The 22,067-nt window shown below is 40.9% G+C and overlaps 1 protein-coding gene across 2 annotated transcripts in view; it reads right to left on the bottom strand.

The window, feature by feature from the left end:
* The window catches only part of Ints8 (integrator complex subunit 8), a 439,588-nt gene that overhangs the window by 409,487 nt on the left and 8,034 nt on the right, over positions 1–22,067 (bottom strand). For both annotated transcript variants that reach the window (XM_051198256.1, XM_051198245.1), the window contains exons 6-15: positions 20,564–20,746; positions 17,053–17,160; positions 15,361–15,516; positions 13,129–13,229; positions 12,157–12,298; positions 8,148–8,218; positions 7,116–7,291; positions 5,585–5,718; positions 3,452–3,562; positions 1,390–1,591 (exon numbers count right to left, since the gene is read on the bottom strand). In XM_051198256.1, the coding sequence (XP_051054213.1) occupies positions 1,390–1,591; positions 3,452–3,562; positions 5,585–5,718; positions 7,116–7,291; positions 8,148–8,218; positions 12,157–12,298; positions 13,129–13,229; positions 15,361–15,516; positions 17,053–17,160; positions 20,564–20,746 (1,384 nt within the window). The remainder of the gene's footprint in view (positions 1–1,389; positions 1,592–3,451; positions 3,563–5,584; positions 5,719–7,115; positions 7,292–8,147; positions 8,219–12,156; positions 12,299–13,128; positions 13,230–15,360; positions 15,517–17,052; positions 17,161–20,563; positions 20,747–22,067) is intronic.

The following is a 22,067-nucleotide window of genomic DNA, read 5'->3' as shown; positions in this document are numbered from 1 at the left end:
AGGATATCCCCTTTGCTCTGAAGACTCAGTAGAGGTAAGAGGTCTCTCCTGTGGCTGCTCCTTTAACTTCTCTGATCCTTCAGCTTTCACCTCCTGATAACTGAGTTTTTATTATTAAGAAAAATTAAAATTAGTGCTACACCTAACTGCTGAACCATCTCCCCAATCCCTCTCAACTTTATTTATTTACTCATTTTTATTTATTTAGAGGCAGTGCCTCTCAGTGAATCTGCAAGGGCACACATGTACATCCACACCCTGACCCACACAGAGAAACCAACTGTGGCTCATTCATACAGTGGCACTGATTTGGTCTATGCTGCAGTCAAATACCTAAGACACAATTATGGCTTAGACAAAGATAAGAACTATACCAATGGGAAGAAGAATCATTTTCTTGTTTTTCTCCAAAATATTTCAAATCATTTTTCCTTCTCATTCTGAACAATAGTGACAGCATAAGCTATAGGACAAGTTGCTGAACAGTTATGTAAGAGTTTACATAAATTATATGTTGACAGACAATCCACCATTTGAGGGAAAAAGAGAAAATGTGATATATATGACTTCCATATTAGTTCAGCAATGTAAAGCATGGGCTAGACCTATAGCTCAGCAGTAACGTGCTGGGCTGGCATGTGAGGCTCTGTATACAATCCCCATTACCACCCAAAGCAAACACATGCTAACTAAGAGCACTGCTTCACTAAAGGTGAAAAATATCAACACACACTGTTGAAAATTTGCCATCTAAATCTACAAGTCTCTTTGGAAATTAGAATGTAATAAACTTGTTCAGAATATACTAGAGGCCTAGCAGCTAGTACAGTTTGGGTACAGTGTTAACATCATTCTTCACCATTCAATTTTAGCATCTATAGTATCAAACAAACAAACAAACACAAAAAACCTCATTCCACCCAAACCCCAACCCCTGCCTCCAAACTTCTGAGTGTGATCTTACTGGGAAATAAGAGTTCTACATATATAATCAGGTAAACTGAGGTCACTGGTGTAGGGAGGACCCTAAATGCCATAAGTAGTGTCCTTCCAAGAGAAAAAGCAGCCACATGAGAGAACAAGGAAAAGAGACTAGAAGGATGCAGTGACAGCCAAGCAATGGCAAAGATTGTTGAACACAGCAAGGCTAGGAAGCCAAGGGTAAACTGGTCCCCACACCCTTGGTGGGGCAAGGCTGAGTCACTCTGATCACATGTCTAGTATCTACAATAGTGCAATGATAATTTAAGTCATTTTAAGTCACCCTGATTGCATGGCTGCTATGGAAACCCTAGGGAAGAAAGATCCTCCTCTATCACCAATGTTCTCAAGTCACCTCCAAACCCAAACTGTGCTAGGACAGAAATTTTCCATGTGCACCACTCTTACCAGGAAGCCTCATTTCCAGATACCCTCGGACCCTACTAATAAGGTCAGACGGAGGTCTCTCTCCTGATTGCCCCATTCCAGCTTCATGGGTGTGAATATCCAAAAGTAACATCTCATTCAGCATAACCTGACGGAGTTTCGGTGAGAACTCCGTTACCAACTCCAAACAAGCTGCAAATAGCTGTTTAGCATGGGGAAAATCCTATAAAAGAAGCAAAAAGATATAGCTTCAGTCAGCCCCCTGGAGCCAAAGTAATGTGCATCTTCACAGATACTGGGAAATAGAGAAGGGTACGAATAAATGAAATGGCTAACACTGTAGCTAGGAAAGTGTGGTTAGATTTTCTTTACTGTTCATTTACTACATAAAAACCTAAACAAGTTGGACACAAATCATACAGTAACAAAGACTGATATACAAGTATTAAAATTTTATGACAAGAATCCCTTTCCACTTAAGATACTTGAATTTGAACACAGACCCTAAAACAGGTTTCACATTCCTTCCTTGCATACCTACTGTATAACTACCTAACAAAGAAAATATAATCACCTATGTTCCATTCACTACTTTCCTATCCATCACATTGCAAACTAGTATTAACTCTCTGCCCATCCCTTTCCAACAGTATGATTTCCCCAATCACTATGAGGTTAACAATCCTCACAATAAAAGGTCTTCTCAGTTATCTTACTGGAATCAGGGGCTACACCGCACGCAGGGTTCTGCGTCTTTGGGGGGGGGGGGTGTTTTTACGCTTGTTTCTTAGACAGGACATCAAGATGCAGACATGGCTGTCGGAAGCTTCCTATGTAGACCAGGATGGCTTCATCAGCATGGCCATCACAACCAAGCGCTTGTCTTTTCATTACAAAGTTTTTCTTTTGGTTTTTCAATACAAGGGTCATTATGTAGCACTGGCTGCCCTGGAACTCACTCACTCTGTAGACCAGGTTGGCCTCGAACCAGGAGATTTGCCTGCCTCTGCCTCTCAAGTGCTGGGATTAAAGGCCTGCCCCACTGGGGCAGGACAGATGGCTCAGAGGTTAAGAGCACCAGATGCTCTTTCAGAGGACCTGGACTCAGTTCCCAGCACACAACTGCCTGTAACTCCAGTTCCAGGTTATCCAACAGTGTCACACAGACATACATGAAAGCAAAACATCAATGCACATAAAGAAAAAAAACAAATCACAAAAGACCACCACAGCCAGACATAGACTATTTTTATTTTGTGTGTACTAGTGTTTTGTTTGGATATATGTGAATGGGTGTGTCCATAAAGTGGGCATTAGACCCCATGGAACTGAATTTAGAATGTTGGTACACCACCACATGCATACTAGAAACCAAACTCGGGTCTTCTAAAAGAACAGCAAGTGCTCTAACTGAATGAGCCATCTTTCCAGACTTGCGATCATTTCCTGTTTTGAGTCTATGGTACCAACAATCATCAGACCACTCTGGGACTTGATGTTGCTCTGCTCTAGGATTCCATAGTGGACTTTGCAATCAGGAAAGGAGAGCTAGAGAAACAGCTTAGCAGGCAAGAACACATACTGTTCTCACAGAGAGCCCGAGTTCAGTTCAGAGCACTCATGTCTGATGCTCACAGCCTCCGGTGTAACTCTAAACACCGGGGGGTCTGATGTCTCTGGAATCCAAGGGCACCTGCAGGCATTATGCACATGCCCACAACACACCCCAATACAGAATTAAAAGTAAAAATCTTTTTTCAAGTCAGAAACAGTCAGCTTTAATTCTTTTCTCCTGAAATTATGAAAGTAGGATTTGTGTCATGTGTGGTGCACGTGCCATGTCATATATGTGGAAATGAGGACTTCAGGTTGGTCTTCACCTTCCACCATGTTTGACAAGTACAGGAAGCTAACTGGCCCTGACTTGTGGAGTCCTAGCAGTGCTGTGACTAAAGGCTCCTGCCACCACATCTGACTTTGTGAGTTCTGGCATGTGCACCCAGGTTCTCACGCCCATGCACCAAGCACTTCCCTGACCAATGAAGGAGGTTTGAACAAGTGTTTCACATACAGGTGCACTCACCTTGACAGTGCTGCAGTGCAAACCTTTGGCCATGAGAATATAAACCAAATCTCTTGTTAAATTGTCCTTAATTCCAAGGATAACACCACTATATACAGAAGGTACTTCCCACTAAAAAATAAACAATTAATTAATTAAAATACATAAGCACACACACAGGGGAAGGCAAATCTAGATGAGACTCTCTCAATAATCTTCAATTGCATTTTAAAAAAATAAATACTGCACCCTTAATCTCAAGAGGCAGAGGCAGGTAGAACTCATTTCAAGGCCAGTTTGGTCTACAAAGCTAGTTCCAGGACAGCCAGAGTTGTTACACAAAGAAACCATCACTCAAAAAACAAACACAAATTAACACCAGTAAGTATCATAAATACCAAGAAAATTCAATTAATATTTAGAACAATTTCCATGTCACAGACTTTATGTGTTTAAGCTTTATAAAATATAAACAATTTCAGGCTTTCCCTAAACAGGGTCACCAAGGGGAAAATGCATTAGAAATACTAGAGATGTTGGGCTGTTATAGACTAGGCTCCCAAACAAACCATCAAGGTATTGTCATGCTATCTGAAGTTTCTCCTGTGGTTACTCCTTTTACCCTATAAACTACAACCCAATGAAAGAGTGTATTATGTATTTTTATGTTTAGTACATTTTTGAGACAGAGTCTCAAACTCTGGATGTTCCTACTTCACCTTCTTAGGTGCTGGGATCAGAGGTATGGACCTGTGTTTCTAGCTTGAATCACTACTTGAAATTATTTTCATGCAAGAAATTCTACCCCCCCCCCCAAAGATTTAGTTATTTATAATGTATACAGGGCTACCTGCATGTATGCCTCCCTGCCAGCAGAGGACATCAGATCTCATTACAGATGGTTGTGAGCTACCATGTGGTTGCTGGGAATTGAACTTGGGACTTCTGGAAGAGCAGCCAGTGCTCTAAACCTCTGAGCCATCTCTCCAGGCCTAAAAAATGCTTTAAAGAAAAATAAATGTCTATAATGACATTTCAATAAGTTGATTGCAAGTGGAAGCTGTAGATTTCAAGACAATCTCAAAAGGAAAGCCACTGAAAACAAAGACAGGGTTGTTTTGAAAAAGCAATCCATAGGGGCTAGAGAGATGGCTTAGCAGGTAAGAGCACTGGCTGCTCCACACAGCAACACTCGAGTCTCTAGGGATCTGACACCCTCATACAGATACACACACAGGCAAACAGCCAATGGACATAAGTAAAAATAAAAAGGAAAGAAAAACAAAACCCAGGTTCGCTCTGTAGACCAGGCTGGCCCAGAACTCAAGAGATTCACCTGCTTCTGCCTCCGAGTGCTGGGAATAAAGGTGTGCAGCACCACCCCTGGCAGAAGTAAAAGCACTGAGCAAGAGATCAAGTCAGTCAAACTTTCAGCACGGCTAGGGAACTCACGAAGCCTTCCCACCCAAAGCTGAGGAACGATCGCTATTGCAGGCTGCTAGGGCAGGCAGAGTCTCCTTCAGGCCCATCCTCCAGTACATTACCCCAAACCCATGCAAACTTAACCCAGTTTAGTTGAGTTCAAGAGAATATAAAAAGAAGAAAACAGAACAAACAAACAAACAGGAAAAGGAAGTGGGGAGGGGTTGGGGTGGAGGTCCAGGAGGAGTTGGAGAGGAGTGGGAGGTTTATGATCAAAAAACACTGTAAACATGCATGACCTTCTTAAAGACCAAAAAAATATTTAAAAAAAAGAAAAGACAAAAAGTACAAAGGTTGGAGGTACGGCTCAGTGGCCTAGCACTGGCCAAGAGTGAGTGAAGCCTCCGGTTCAATGCTCAGAATCAGAAACAAAGAAGACAACAACAAGAGCCTTGAACCCCTGAAGGTAATATAAATGATCACATTTTACCTACATTTACAGCTGTGTTTCAAATGCATGGAGGTGCTCAGACAACAAATGGAATATAAGCTCACTGTTCCTGTTACTGAATTTGTGTGTGTTTTCCTTTTTTCTTTCCACTGTAAATGTTAAAGGTACCACTGTGGTCATATGAAAGTCCTTATTATTATTTTTAAGGAATCAGAGAACAGCATTTCTCCTAGAGTACAATGTAAAACAAATTCATACCTATACTTAACAGAGTTTCTTACCTTATTGGACACAGTCCAAAATTGTCGATCTGAAGTCATACCATGCAATTCAATTAAAATCTGTCTTATCCGCCAGGGATCCACTGATAATATAAGCTGATGTTCCAATTGGCCAATGTTGACACTTGCTGAAGCTAAGAAGGAGAGTTCCAGTTCAACTAATGATGAAACTCAGGGTTAAATTTTAGGTATGAGACAACTGAGAGAAACAGCACATGTGAAATGTCTTCAAAGTAGAACCCATTTTGAGAATGGAATTATTTTAGTAACTCAAATTAAGTACTAACTTTATTCCGACATAGAAAATCTGCCACAACTTGTATGCACTTAGTAAAGTGTATGCATCTTTAAAAGTACACAATGCAGGGGCTGCCCAGATGGCTCAGAGCACTGGCTGTTTTTCCAAGGTCCTGAGTTTAACCCCCAACACCCATGTGGTGGCTCACGACCATCTGTAATGAATATGGTGCCCTCTTCTGGCCTGAAGGCACACATGCAGACAGAATACTACACTGTACACATAAGTAAATGTTAAAAAAATACACAGTAGAAATGTAACAATCAAAGTAATTAACTGGCCCTCAGGATTTGCAGATCACATGGAAAAACCAGTATTAACAGAATCTCCCTTGTGAATGTATTTTAATAAAAGTGTGTATGAAATAAATCTTTACTTGCAAATACTAAATGAGTCTATGTTTGTCTTCACCCATTTTTTGTGTGTGTGCCCAAATGCCACAGCATATATGTGGATGTCAAAAGACAGGCTTTAAGAGATGGTCCGGACCTGAACAGTCATCAGGCTTGGTGGTAGGTACCACCTATTAGCCTAGTTGTGTATTAAGGGGAAAGAGAAAGAGGAAGGAAGGATTCTGAATCATACTCTTACTGCAGAAAAAGAACAAAAACAACAACCCAAATGATCACTAAAACTCTTCAGCTCCGTTATCAACCTTCAATAACACACATCTGGCACTTTTTTGTGTTAATACCATTCTTTATACTGAACATTCAGACAGTTTAAGTCCAATAAGGATGAACACAGACAAAAATTTTGCTTTTAATAAACCAAGTAAATGACTAAAAACCTGTGCGGTTTTACGTTATAGGCTGTTTCTTATTAATAATAGAGATGTATTTTGTGTACATACTAGTAAGGTCAAAAATGAGAGAAAAGTCAAATAAGATGAAAATGACAACACTCTCAACCTGAAATGCTTAGCCAGCAGCTGAGTACACAGCCATACTGGCTGACATTCCCAGCATCCCTTACTAACCCAACTCCATTCACACTTTACCCTCAAGAACACACTAGCAGTAGTGTCTGTCTGGGTGTATTCCAGATAAAGCCTTTTATGAACTATAAACAAATCTCCAGCAGCCTCTGGCTCAGAGGCTGCTCACACAGCAGACAGATTAAGTTTCTATTAATTACTCATACAAACACCAACTGAAATACCAAAAAAGCATTAGGAATATCTTAGTGTTAGCTTGAACTGGGCAAGATATGAGCAGGCAGAATAGGGCTAACCTGGGATATCATAAAAAGAAGTCACAGGCTTAATGCACAGGCTGACTCTGGGGGACCTCTTCCTCATTTGATCCACGAGAAGCTTTTGTTCTTCATCTTTCAGCAATGTAATGAAAAGCTCATGTGAAGAAATCATAAAGACATACTGCAGGTCTTCCAACCCCAGACACACATTCCTACAGCAATGACAAACATTGACACATTGCAAACTTTAGCTTGGGAAAAACATTCCTACCAATCAATTCATAAGTCACTTTAAAGAGCCACCATTGTGGAAAGATTTAACAAGATGGGCACAGCAGAGAATACCTATAATCTCAGCATTTGGGGCCACCTGGAAGTACATGGTGAGTCCCAGTATCAAATAAATAAATGGGGTGAGTGTAGCCCATTAACAGAAGACTTGCCCACCATGTGCAAATCCTGGGTTTGATCTCCAGTATCACACTTCTCAGCAAGGCATGATGGTAGCACACATATTTAATCCCAGCAGTCAGGACTCAGGGTCACTGGATTAGAAGTGGGTATTCTAAGAGCTGGGGCAGGGGGTTAGAGGTGCAAGGGGAACATAGGGTATAACTCATAGGGTTAAAATACTTGCTGCTATGCCAAGGGTAGTTCCCACCTGAGACAAGGAAAGAACAAGATCCTTTATCCTGTCCACTTACATTCACACACATAGCATGGCATGTGCTCACACAGATACAGACAAATATAAGGGCGCAAGCGTGCACGCGCGTGCACACACACGTAAAATTTAAAAGCTAAAATGTCTTTTTTAAAAAGGCACTTTAGCTGGGCAGTGGTGGTACACACCTTTAGTCCCAGCACTCAGAAGGCAGAGGCAGGCGGATCTCTGTGAGTTCGAGGCCAGCCTGGCCTTCAAAGAGAGTGCCAAGACAGTCTCAAAACCTACAAAGAAACTCTGTCTCAAAAAACCAAGGAAAGAAAGGAAGAGAGAGAGAGAGACAAACAGACAGACACTTTCATGAAACTAAGTTCCAGGTTTTAAAAAAAGAAAATGATACTTACTTTAGAAAAGCAGCCATGTTTCCCTTCAAAGAGTCTGAAGCTTTTTCTATGTTTATTGATCTTGAACATACCTAGGAATTTGAGTAATTTTCATTTGAATATGGATCTCAGTTTAAAAATTTTAAATTTACAAACAACTAATGGCTGCAGAGGCCAGAAGGCAGTGCTGGATGGAGACCCTGGAACCGGAGTTACAGACAGTACTTGAAAGAGGTAAACTAATCTCAAAGGCTGCACTGGGGGAAAATTACATAAATGTGACAAAGCCTTATGTTCCCATACTAAAGAGAAATAAAGGGACCAGACCCGCACTCAGCTCCCTGCTTGAGCAGCCATGACAGGCCACAGAAAAGACATGTAGGCCTCTGACTCAGCATATGACACAAACTCCAGATACCCTGGCCTCCCAGAGTCCAGGGCCAAAACTGAACTCAAAGAAACCAGACACTCCCTACCCCCCCCGGCCTCCTTGATGGTTGGTTCCTGGGAACTGTTTGGTCACTAAAGAAACTCCGGGGGAGACCAAAGCCTCCCCTGTGGTCTCCAGGACACAGTTCTGAAAATCATTGGTATCCATGAACAACAGGCTACCTGACAAGACAAAGCCATAGAAACCACAGAACGTTCCCTCTCAGCACTGGCCAATGAGAATAATTGGTACACAGGTATTTCATGCCAAAATATGACTTTGAGAACTTCCCCTGATTATTCCCCAAATGTCAACCAATCAGAACCCAACTCATACCCACTAATGTAATCCTGTGATTTTTGCCTTTAAAAACCTGATAGTAGACAGGAAACTCGCTTCCTCTGGTGGCTGCTGCATCAGCCAGCTAGACAAGGTCCCTGTCATGGCTGGATGCACAATAAACCTTAGACATTTACATCCCTGGGTCTGTCTCCCTGGTGATCTCTTTGGGGATCTTCACGACTTGGGCACAACAGTGGTGAGTGGCCAGGTAGGTGCTGGGCCTCCTCTGAAGAGCAGCCAGTACTCTTAACTGCCAGATCTGCAGTGCTCCAAAAACCGAACTTTTACGTTTTGATCACTGTAGTGGTTTTAAAAAAAAGGCCCCCAAAGGGAGTAACACTATAAGGAGGTCTGGCTTTGTTGGAATGGGCGTGGCCTTGTTGGAGAAACTGTTGTCACTGTGGAGGTCTCGTATATGCTCAAGCCACACCCAGTGAGAAAGACTACTTCCGGTTGCCTGTGAGTCAAGATACAAATCTCTCATCTCTAGCACCTACACCATGTTTGCCTGTAGTCCACCATGATGATAAAAGACCAAGTCTCTGATAATGTAAGATACCCCAATTAAATGTTTCCTTTATGTGGTGCTGAGATCATGGGGTCTCTCCACAGCAACAGAAACCCTAATTAACACAATCACTAACTGCCGATTTAGCCAAATATTTTAAGACAAAAGTCAGATAAAAATCCATTAAGAGGGGGCTGGAGAGATGGCTCAGGAGTTAAGAATTCAATTCCCAACAACCACATGGTGGCTCACAACCATCTATATATAATGAGATCTAGTGATCTCTTCTGGTGTACAGACATTCATGCAAGAGAAATCTCCAAATCTTAAAAAATAAATAAATAAATAAATAAATAGATTGTGTTAAAGAGGGACAGACTATTTTTGTAAGTTAACTTGAAGAAGCAGGGGCTAGAGAGGTTAAGAGCACTGACTGCTCTTCCAGAGGTCCTGAATTCAATTCCCAGCAACCACATGGTGCTCACAGCCATCTGTAATGAGATCTAGTGCCCTCTTCTGGCCTGCAGGCATACATGCAGGTAGCACTGTATACATAACACAATTCACATAATAAATAAATCTTAAAAAAAAAAAATGCTGGGCAGTGGTGGTGCACACCTTTAATCCCAGCACTCAAAGGAGGTAGAGGTAGGCGGATCTCTGTGAGTTCCAGGCCAGTCTGGTCTACACAGTGAGTTCCAGGACACCCAGGGCTGTTACACAAAGAAACCCTGTCTCAAAAACCCCACCCCCCAAATAAGAGTAAATATTAAGTTCCTATAACAGATCTGTCTTCTACTAAGTTTCAAAAATTCTTCTTACATATAAGAGGAGAAAATATGAACAAACACCATTAAAAAAAGGTAGAAGTCTAAATACCTATGATATTAGCCAACTAGCTACACTCAGAAATTTCAATAAAGTTATGCTTTTTTCTTTCTCCCTTCCTTTCTTTTTTGAGACAGGGTCCCATGTATTCCAGGTGGCCTCCAGTCTGTCATGTGGCTGATGACAATGTTGAACTTCTCATTCTCCTGCAGTTGTCTCAGTACTGGAATTACAGCCTTGTGTAACCAAACAACCAGTTTTCTATGTTAATGGGATGAACTCAGGGCTTTTAGGCATGCTAGACAAGCATTCTACCAACAGAGCTCCAGCTCCAGTCCGGTAAGGAAAGCTTTTAAAAGATTAGCAAAGATGATGGATACAAAAATGTGGAAAGTTCACTATGCCTGTAATCAATACATCAGGCCCATGATAAAAAAATATTTAAAGCAAGACAAGGTACCACATGCCAATAATCCCAGCATTTAGAAGGTCAAGTCTGATGTCATCCCAGGCTAAGCAGGCAGCCTTCATTTAAAAAAAAAAAAAAAAAAAAATTAAAACTCAGAAATTGCTCAATAGTTACTATGAGAATCCAAGGAGCAAACCTCAGATTGTAGCACTCACACAAGGGCAGTGAACCCAGCTCCTAGGGATCAGAGACAGGAGGACCCCTAGGCCCTACTGCATTCCATCTAAGTGGAGAGAACACAAGGTCAGCAATGAGACCCTGACTCAGAAGATCAGGTGGAGAGGGGCTGAGGAGGACACTTAATGCCCTCTTCTGGCCTCTGAGCTCATACACACGTGTGTACAGCTATGTGCATATGCCCATCCAGACACCTAAATAACTAAAAGTCAATCTTTACGTCTGGCAAGATGGCTCAACAGCTAAAGCTTGAAAAAGCATGATAATCTTTGAGTTCCAACCCCGATAAGCTGTCCACTCATCTCTACTTTTGTGCAATTGCACGTGCAGACAGATCTCTGGGTTCAAGGCCAGCCTGTTCCAGGACAGCCAGGACCATGTAGTGACCATGCCTCAAAAAAATCAAATAAGAAACAAATGAACAACAACAAAAGCCATTGGGGACTGGAGAGACGTCTCAGCAGCTGAGAGCTCTTCTCTTGCAGAAGACCTAGGCTTACTTCCCAACACCCACTACAGACAGCTCCCAGCTGCTTGCTTATATTTCCAATTCCAGCAGATCTGATGCTTTCTGGCTTCTGTAGGGACCTGCACACACATGGTGCACATAAACTCAGACACACACAGAAAATACAAATCTTAGGCCAAGTATGTAGTATAGGCCCGCAGTCTCTTCCCCTGGGTGTCAGAGGCAAGTGGATCTCTGGTCTATACAGCAGGACTCTGTCTCAAACTCATTTATTTATAGCCTCAATAAATAACAGATTTTTCTCTTAAAAAAAGAAAAAGCAGAGCTTTAGGGTGCAGCCCTAAGTGCCTGAGTGCAGCAGAGGAGAAAAGTAAAGACCAAGAAGGACACGATCAGAGAATACAAAAGGAACCAGGTGGGAAAGGAGAAAGGAGCTGTCTGAAGATGAAGCAGAACACAGTGTGGAAGGCACATGCCACCTCACCACTGGGAGGCTGCCAGCAGAAGAAAAGACAATCTGAGGCCTGGGCTACACAGCAAGACCCAGTCTTTTAAACCAGGGGTGGAGGAGGAGAGGGAGAGGAGGGAGAGAAAGAGAAGGAGGTGGAAGGGAAGGAAAAAGAAGAGGGAAGAGTGGGGAGGGAGGAGGGAGGGGGGAGGAGGGAGGGGAAGCAGCTGCTGCTGCTCAGTTTGTTAACACTGTAACTATATGCCACAGGGGGAAAGGCAGAGGAGGGCGGGGCAGAGAGCACTCACAGCCCCTGGTAAACACAAAGCAGTGGTCTATTACCACAGGGGATGCCTTACCTCAAGGAGAAAGTCTATTTTTTCCTTGTTTGGTCTAACAAACAGTTGGTTAAACTGGACACTAATTGTTCTTCCTTCCAGAATATCACGTACTGTGTTGCAGGCACACACTTTAAAACAGATGTCATCTAGAGCTTCATTTCTACAGAACACAGAAGTAGAAACATGAGTGTTGTTTTTATTATAAAATGGGAAGGGTAGCACAAAACAAAATTTAAAAGGATGAACCTTCTTGAGAAGCAACATTTTAGGATTTAGTACACTACTAAATATCATATACCAACTTAAAAAAAATGTACAGAAAGGATTTAATTCTAAAAATTATGTATAAGAACAGAATTGGGCTCCATAAACTTCCTCACTTCAAGAACTTTAAAAAGAAGCCAGGAGAGATGGCTCAGCAGTTAAGAGCATTGACTGACTGCTCTTCCAGAGGCCCCAGGTTTAATTGCCAGCACCCACATGGCAGCTCACAACTGTCTATAACTCCAGTTCCAGGGGATCTGACACCTTCACACAGATACATATGCAGGAAAATACCACTGCACATAAAATAAAAACAAACAATCCAAAAAAGAAAAAGAAAAAAAGAAAGGAAGAAACTAGGAGAAAGAACTTTTAAATGTCTGCTCTGGGCTAAAGGGCTGGCTCAGAGACTAAGACAAAGTACTGTTTCTCCAGAAGACACAGGCTTGATGTCACATCACAACTGCACTTAGCTCCAGCTCCTGGGGATCCAATACCCTCTTCTGGCCTGAGGGCACAAGGCTCAGACATCCAGACAAGGAAAACACCCATATACATAAAAGCAAGTAACTTTTTAAAATGTCTCCATGACCACATTAGTAGTCCTTATATCAAAAGTGAAAATTATGTCAATGATTGACAGTTAATTTGCAAATGTGATTTAATTAAAAACTCACAGAGTACTTGTTCTATTATTCAAAGATCAAAACTAATTTTTCAACTTACCCTTGTTGAGCTTTTTGGAAAAGCTCCCTTAATACCGACTGCCGGAACTGCACAGGTAAAGTGAAGGTTAGGTTATCTTCAATGAAAATCTGCACTACCTCCTAGAACAAAGACATAAAATTGCATCCAAATAAAAAACAAGGCAGTTCTTTAAGACACGCTTTCTACAGGGTAAGGATGTAGCTCAGTTGGCAGAATGCTTCCTTGCCTGGCATGGACAAAGCCCTGCAGATGGTGGTGCATGCTGTAATCGCAGCACTAAGGAGTAGAGGCAGGAGAATCAGAAGTTCAATGGAACCCTAACTAAGCTATATATTGAGTTATAGAAAATTATAAAAACCTTACTGGAAAAGTATTTTCTTTCAAAAATCCCAAAATTAGATTAAGAACGAAAATAATCCTCTTTTCAAAGTTAAAGACCATGGACCACAGTGAGAAGAAGAGAAACAAATTAATGAAGCCTTGGCCTCTAACTAGGAGCAAAACAAAAACTACACCAAACCTGAGCCAAGAGTGCTATCATACATAACTGAGCACTTGGGAGGTTGAGGCAAAAGCCTGCCTGGACCGCACAAGCAAAAGTCCATTTCAATACATAAGTAAGAGAATTGGACAAAAAACCTAAATAGGACATTTGAGAGACACAAAATATCTCTATATGCAACTGTGATACCTATGTTTCTGATGCACTGTACAGATGCTACTCACATTCAGAGTAACAGGCTTGTCTGAGAGGGTTACTCTGAACGTCTTCTTTGCACATGAAGGAAGGAGCTTCTGAAGCCCTATACAGCCTGGGACTGTGTACACTACGCTGCCCTTCAAGGAGATCCACCTACCTCTGTCTTCCAAGTGCTAAGATTAAAGGTACATGTGACCACACCCAGTTAACCTTCCTTTTTCATAAAAAGATATATAAGGGCCTTATTATAACCCTTGTTTTATTGTAGAGCACTGGTTCTCAACCTTCCTAATACTGTGACCTTTTAATATAGGTCCTATGTTGTGGTGACTCAACCATAAAATTATTTTTGTTGCTACTTCGTAACTAAAATTTTACTACTGTTATCAATCATAATGTAAATATTTGATATGCAGGCTATCTGTGATACGACTTCTGTGAAAGTACACAAGTTGCAAACTTTCTCTTCATGTAGTTTTGGATGAATGAAGAAATGACATTTCAGATAAAGATAGTGAATTATTTAAACCTGAGATAAAAACCCAATTGGGTGCCTGGTAGTGGTGGTGCATGCCTTTGATCACAGCACTTTGATCACAGGAGGCAGAGAGGCAGGCAGATCTTTAGTAGGAGTTCAAAGCCAGCATGGTCTCTAGAGCTAGTTCTATGATAGCCAGAGCTATTAGACAGAGAAATCTGTATGGAAAAACAAAACAAACAAACAAACAAAAAAAAAAAACTGATGAATGTTAAGCTTGACCTTTTCATTTTTCCTGCTCTGAGCTAAATAACATAAAGGCAATGTTTGGATGAAAACATTCTCAAAACAACTTCCCCACCACAAACTCTCATTGCTAGTGACTTTCACTAAAAAGCACAGGATAGCCAGATGCGGTGGCACATGCCTTTAATCCCAGCAGATGCAGGCTCTGACCAGCCTGGTCTATATGAGTTCCCAGGACAGCCAGAGCAGCATAACATAGGAGACCCCGACTCAAAACAAACAAGCAAATTTAAATAAACAAATCAATAAACGAGTGAATAAATAAATAAAATCAAAGGGCGAGTGCCCAGACAAGACACTAACTGTAGCCTGAGATAATAGGCAGGCTCACTGACACAGGGAGGTGTTAAGAACATCCACCCCACCAAACCACTCTGTTCTCCCCGTCCAAGGCTGAGATGGTAGATGAGCTGTGCTAAAACATAAAGACCCTGGGTTCCATAGAAAAGCTCCCTCTCTACCTGTGATTTTACAGCCCAGTTTTCTGGTTTGAACAGCTCTTACAGTTTCCTAGAAAAGTGATTAAGACAGACAAGCTTTTCTGTCAGTAACAGTGAACACATATGTGACCAATTTTAACGTCTCACCCGAGTCTCATGAGCATCTGAAAAAACGAGATAATAACAGTAAGGGTTACATTACTGTTCGGGCCTGGCTGACACTGTAAGTGACTAGTTCCAATCATACACCTGGTGTATGCAGGGTTTGAACTCAGTTTATTTCTAAAACTTTTCAACTACACCTCTATAGTCCCACCTCATCTTACCTGATAGCTGCCAGATCGTAAACAAATGTGGACTTGACTATATGGAGTCAACTGCTGAGAGTTATTATCAGAAGAAGGTACAAGAACATCACAGGCTTGACAGTAGCCGGCTAGCCGCTTCTCATCTATGGTACAATGAAGAGATAATGAACCTATCTGTAAAGTAAGAGTTATACATCATTATCCGTTAATGAGATACAAGTAACAGACCAGTACTCCTTAGTGCATCTAACAGTACGAGAAAACAACAATGAAAAATTTCAAAACTGGAGGAAACATAAGTTATACCATGGTTAAATGTTTTGAGAAGAGATCAGCAAGTGCAATCTGTGATCTGCTTTTACTTGTCCCTTGGGCGAAAACATTTTTTAGTGTTGAAAAGAAAAAAACACCCAACACAGACTGAATGTGGTCCATAAAATCTAAGCTATGTGTTCTTTGGCCCTTTACTTATTTTATTATCACTCAGTAGGTATGACAAATAAGGCATTAATGGTGAGTGACAACTGTTACAGCAAGCCTATATAGCATAAAATCCATACACATGGCAGATTTAAAAGACAGTTAAAAAGAACAATCTTCTCTCAAAAACTATTAGAAATGTTACTGCCAAAAACAACTCTAAAAATGTTTTTCTTGTAAAATTTTAAATAATTATACCTAAAATCACAAAATTAGCAATTTCTAATAGCTCTACACTGAGTAAGCCTAGGGTAGAGATGCAGCTCCATGACAGAGCAGCTGCCTACCGAACTGCAACCAGGGGTCCAGCCCTCCTGCTATAAAAGTGGATGACAAAGAGTAAATTAAGCGCTGAGGGTGTCTGATTAAATTTTCTAATGAGGAAAGGAAATTAAAACAATTTTCCAGGTTCTTAGATTTAAAAAACCTGTTACATGCTTTTAACTATTCAATCATCTGAAGCTGGAGAGACGGCTCAGTACTTGAGAGCTCACACTGAGGACCTGAGTTTGGTTCCCAGTGCCCATGCTGGGCGGCTCGCAGCCATCTATAATTACACTCCAGGGGACCAAACACCATCCACTAGTCCTCACGTGCATACACCCACCCACAGAAGAGAAACATACCCAGAATTGAAAAAATAAATCCTTCTTTTTAAAATGTGACCATCAGAGTCCTGAAAGCAGCTTGTTCTATAGAGCAGGCTGGCTCTGCCTCCTGAGGGCTGAGAATAGAGGTGTGCACACCACGTCTGACTAGCACTCTACTTCTTGACGCTGGACACAAGACGAACAGCTGCATCAAGTCCTCACTGCCTTCACTACCTGCCATGAAGGACCTCAAACATGTTCCAAACTAAACATCTCCTTTTGGATATTTTATCACAGCAACAGGTAACAAGGAAATAATACACATTTTAAAAAGCTCATTTGAACCACTTCTTTTTAACTTTCCAAATTTTCTGCAGTGGTCACACTAGTTTGTTGGTGCTGGGATTGAACCAAAGGACTTGTGCATACAAAGAACACATTCTACCATGAAGTCCTATCCCCAAACTTGGTTTGGTTCCACTTATCTAATCCCAGCAATAGGCCAGCCTTGTGCACACTGTTGAGTACTAGGCAAAAAAGACAAGCCATACAAGTTACACTCCAGTACTCAACTTAAAGCCAAAAACCCTGCAGGTTTTTAAAGGACCAAATATTGTGGATTGTTTATCATTGTACCTACCTCTGCAATTAGTTCTTTAGTTCTAAAAAACTTTTCTCTGGCATTTTCATAGACAGCTGAATTTGTAGAGCCTTGCTGGAAGTAGACTGCACCTAAATCATAACACACCTGAAATGATAACAAAACACCAATTTGCTTAATAGTTTTTATACTTAAGAAGTTGATAATCCAGGGGGGTGGTGACACACACCTTTAATCCCAGCACTCAGAACGCAGGCGGGTTCACTTAGTTTGAGGACAGCCTGGTTTACACAGAGAGAGTTCAAGATAGCCAGAGCTACACATATAAACCCTGTCTCAAAAAACAAACAAAAGAAGTTGATTAAACTCATATTTATTTATCCATTCATTTTGTATTGAGATAGGGTTTCTCCGTGCAGCCCTGGCTATCCTTGAACACCCAGACATCCACCTGCCTCTGCCTCCCGAGTGCTGGGATTAAAGGTGTGCACCATCATGCCTAGCTCAAACTTATGTATAATGGCAGGAAAAAAGAAAAAAGACAAGTAAAATCCATAATCAAAAGAAATAGTATAGGCAGTAACTTTGATTCAAGCAATGAAACAAAAACTACTGAAAGGTTTCAGATATCTTTCAAAATCATTTGGAAGGGTGAAGTATTGGGTCAGAAAAACAAGAGAAGAAATGGGGGAAAAACCAGGCCAAAACTGTCTGGGGACAGTACCACTGTGGCCATTCTCCAAACTAATGCTACAACTTGTGGGAGTTGGCCACAGCCTCCAGCAGTCTTGCTCCTAGAAACTATACTTATTGTCACTGCTGCCGCCTGCCAGATTCTTTACCATTCCCACTTTAACTTACAAGATCCTGATTCCGTCTAAACTATGTGCATCATGTATCTGTAACACATCCCTGCTTCAGAGCCATGCAGTGGTGGTACATGCCTTTAATACCAACACTCAGGAGGCAGAGGCAGGCAGATCTCTGTGAGTTTAAGGCCAGCCTGGTCTACAGAGCTAGTTCCAGGACAGGCTCAAAAGCTACAAAGAGAAACCAAGTCCCAGAAAAAAAAAAAAGAAAGAAAGAAAAAAAGAAAGGAAGGAAGGAAGGAAGGAAGGAAGGAAGGAAGGAAGGAAGGAATCAAGCAAACAAACAAAAGAAACATTTCTGCTTCTGAGCTAAACAAGAGGTAATACAGTCCAAAAAAGGGACAAGGACAAGGTCTATCCGTTTAACAGACTGAATGGAAACATGCAGTAACTTTAGTATTATAAAGCTTTCTTGGTTATTTTTCTAACTGTGGAATGTGTACATTTCCCAAGAACACCTCTCCTCCTCCACACAGTCTCCTTTCCTTCCCTCCCTCTCTTCCTCCCTGACCTCCCTCTCTCAGGCAGGTTCTCAGACTTGGCATGTAGTTACAATGCCCTTCAAGTTGACACTTTGTTTCCACATCTGTGTGCTGGGATCACAAGCTCCCTTTACCATTCCACTTTCATATCCAGGACTTTGTGCAAGCTAGACAAGCACTAGCAAAGTCACTGAATCACCAGTCTCCAAGAACCTTGTCTTACATTGATGCCCTTGCTCACTATAGACTTCGGAAAGTCTGGCTTAATCCAGTAAGCTGAAAAGTGATACTAAAGAGCAGAACACCAAGACATAGAGGTGAGGCTTAAACCCTATCAATTATTTTCTTCATTGAAGTACTCCCTCCTACAAATTCTCATCATAGCTTGAAAAACTAATTACCTTTAGCTATTCCCAACACTAAAAAGATACCCTTTATAACAACACTGCCTTATTTCTACCTCTTTTCAGAACAGTAAACAGAAAAAGATGCCATGTTATTTGAACAAGTAAAAAGAGAGAGAGGAACCTTTAAAATTATGATGTAGCCAGACATGGTAGTACACACCTTTAATCCCAGCACTCAAAGGGAGAGAAAGGCAAGCAGATCTCTGTGAGCTTGAGGTAAGTCTGGTCTACACAGAAAGTTCTAGACCAGCCAGGGCAATATAGACCCTGCCTTAAAAACGAAAATACTCTAATAGCTACTGGTCCTAAAAAGGTAATCAATAAATGTTTTAAGGCAAGGCTCTGCACTAGAAAACAAGCTGCAATGAGTGATAGACCTAGCATACTTTCTAATCCAGTGTCTTAGTTTGACTTCTATGGCTGTAATAAGGGCTATGCCTGAGAACAACTTGGGGAGAAAAGTGTTTATGTCATCTTACAACTGTCACATCACACTCCATCCCTGAAGGAAGTCAGAGCAGAACTTGAGGCGAGGCTGGATGCAGGAACTGAAACAGAGGACATGGAGGAGTGATGCCTACTGCCCTGCTCAATCCACTTTCTTATACAACCCAGGACCACCTGCCACAGGGCGGCAACAAACAGGGAGATGGCCCATCCACACTCATCAGAAATCAAAGAAATCAGCCACAGGCCTGCCTACAGGGGAAGCCGATGGAGGCATTCTGTCCGTGAGTTTCCCTCACCACAGGTGACTCCAGGTTTTGTCAAGTTGACAAAAACCAGCAGTACATCTGGTAAAGAAAAGGAAGGCTTGAACACAATGACATTTGATGATAAAAATGTCATTTTTATTGTTGTTTTGTTTTGAGACAGTCTTGGCTGTCCTGGAACTCACTATGTAGACCAGGCTGGCCAAAATCTCAGCTTCTGCCTCTTTGGTGCTAGGATTAAAGGCATGTACACCATGCTCAGCTAAAACTGAAAACTGTCAAAGGAACTAGGAGCCCAAAGTCAGAGAAACAGACAAGATCCTTAAAAAATCATTTATTTCATGTGGAGGCCTACATTTTCAACCTAGCACAGTATTAGTTTTTATTGTCCTTGGGGGGCTCTAAAAACATGCCTAACATGAATGTTTACTGCAAATCAACTCAGAAACCACTTCCAAAATAATAGGCTCCATGAAATTTCCCCTTCGTTTTCTTTAGAAAAATTTTGTGTAAAGGCCTATAAAATATCTAAGATATAACTGCCAATAAAAATCTAATAGATTATATGTGGTAGTATGACAGATTATATGTGGTAGTGTGATACATTGTATGTGGTGGTAGTGTGATACATTGTATGTGGCAGTGTGATAGATTATATGTGGTGGTAGTGTGATAGATTATATGTGGCAGTGTGATAGATTATGTGTGGTGGTAGTGTGATAGATTATAGTGGTAGTGTGATAGATTACAGTGGTAGTGTGATACATTATATGTGGTGGTGGTATGATACATTATATGTGGTAGTGTAATAGATTAAATGTGGTAGTGTACACCAATGACCCCAGCACTGAGGAGGCTGATGCAAGAAGGTTGCAAGCTCAAACCCTGGTCAAAAGGCAACCTTTTGTTCCAGGGCTTATCTTTGTATTAATGAACAAGTTTCTTTAAAAAAAGAAAGAAAAAAAAAAAAAAGCAACTCAAATCTAAATCACGGAAACAAAGGTAGAAATGCATCTAACTGAAGCATCAAGGTCTTACATGCAATTTCCAATACACTGGCTAAGTAAAGAAGGAAATACCTGGCACTGCATCTCCTCAGTTTTGATTTTCAACCCAGCTGTAGAACTGTCAGTTTCTCCATTCACCATGCCTGGTTCCATTGCCAGTAAGTCTAGAGTTCTCATAGTGTGAACATATAGATCCTTGTTTAATTTCAAGGCTGCTTCCAGGACCAAAATAGAATCAGCAGCTTGTTCTTTTAGCTACAAAATTCAATAAACAAATGAAAATGCAACAACAGTAATTGATTATAATAACCAAAAAAATTTTAACAATACTTAGTCGTTTCTGTACTAAAACAGGAGACGCTTCAGCAGGTACAATTATTTGTTGTAATAATCTTAAATATTAAAAACAGAGAGCAGGTACAATTATTTGTTGTAATAATCTTAAATATTAAAAACAGAGTACTTTTTTTATAAAGTTGGAAACAAAGTACAAGAAAGAGTTGCACTATTTCTCTTTAATTCAATTTATGCAATGGATATTTGTACACTTCACTGTGCAAAGCCGTGTTACTAGACACTACGTAAGAAGAACAACACACTTTTTGCTTCTGTATTCAAAATATTACAAATCCTCCTGTGTATTTGTTTCATATAGGTGGGATTTTTTTTTCTTTTATCTCAGTTCTCCTTATTTACAGCAAACCTTCAGGACACCGTAGGTGTTAAATACTTACAGAGATTATCTATAATTTATAATCTCCCATTTCTTTTACATTGAGAGAGCTAGCAGTTAAAAGCATGTATTTCTCTTCCAGTGGACTTGGAGTTTGAGTCCCAGAACCTACATATGGTGACATACAATCAGCTCTAACTTCAGCTCCACGGGAATCTGACACCTATGGCCTCTTACAGACACTTGCACTCACGCACACAGACACAGACATACACACACAAACAAATGAGAAATAATAAAAATGCAAGAATCATGAAAAAAGAAAAAACCCTATGAGGTAACACATAGCTCAGTGGCACAGCATTGGAGATATAATTTTCTGGCAGTATTTTGTTTTTCAAACACAACTGCTGTAAAGTTTAAAATGTATTTATTTATTTTAAATCCAAGCCCATTTCCCCTCGCTCTTCTCTTCCTAGTCCCTACATGCTGTGTTTTTTAAAGAAGTACAAAGAGTATAATAATATCACCTAAAAATCAACTTTGTGATTTTCTTAAGTTCTTTTTTTTTTTTTTTAAGACAGGGTCTCCAGCCCAGGTTGGCCTTCTTATGAAGTTGAGGGTCAGCTTAAAACTTTGATCCTCATGATTACACCTCCCCAGACATATACCACTACCAGTTTATGCAGTCACAGGGATCAAACCCAGGGTTCTGTGCAGGCCAGGTAAGCACACTCTATCAACTGATCTATATCTCCAGCCCTGTTTTGTTAACAAGGCCTCATGTAGCTCAGGCTAGTTTCAAACCTGCTACATACCTGAGCATGACCTTGAATTCCAGATCTTCAGCCCCCAACTCCACTCAGTGTATATAACCATACTTGGTTCTGTATGTATGACTGT

Source organism: Phodopus roborovskii, unplaced genomic scaffold (assembly GCF_943737965.1).
Source record: "Phodopus roborovskii unplaced genomic scaffold, PHOROB, whole genome shotgun sequence".
Lineage (NCBI taxonomy): Eukaryota > Metazoa > Chordata > Mammalia > Rodentia > Cricetidae > Phodopus > Phodopus roborovskii.
This window is presented reverse-complemented; position numbering and strand designations above follow the sequence as displayed.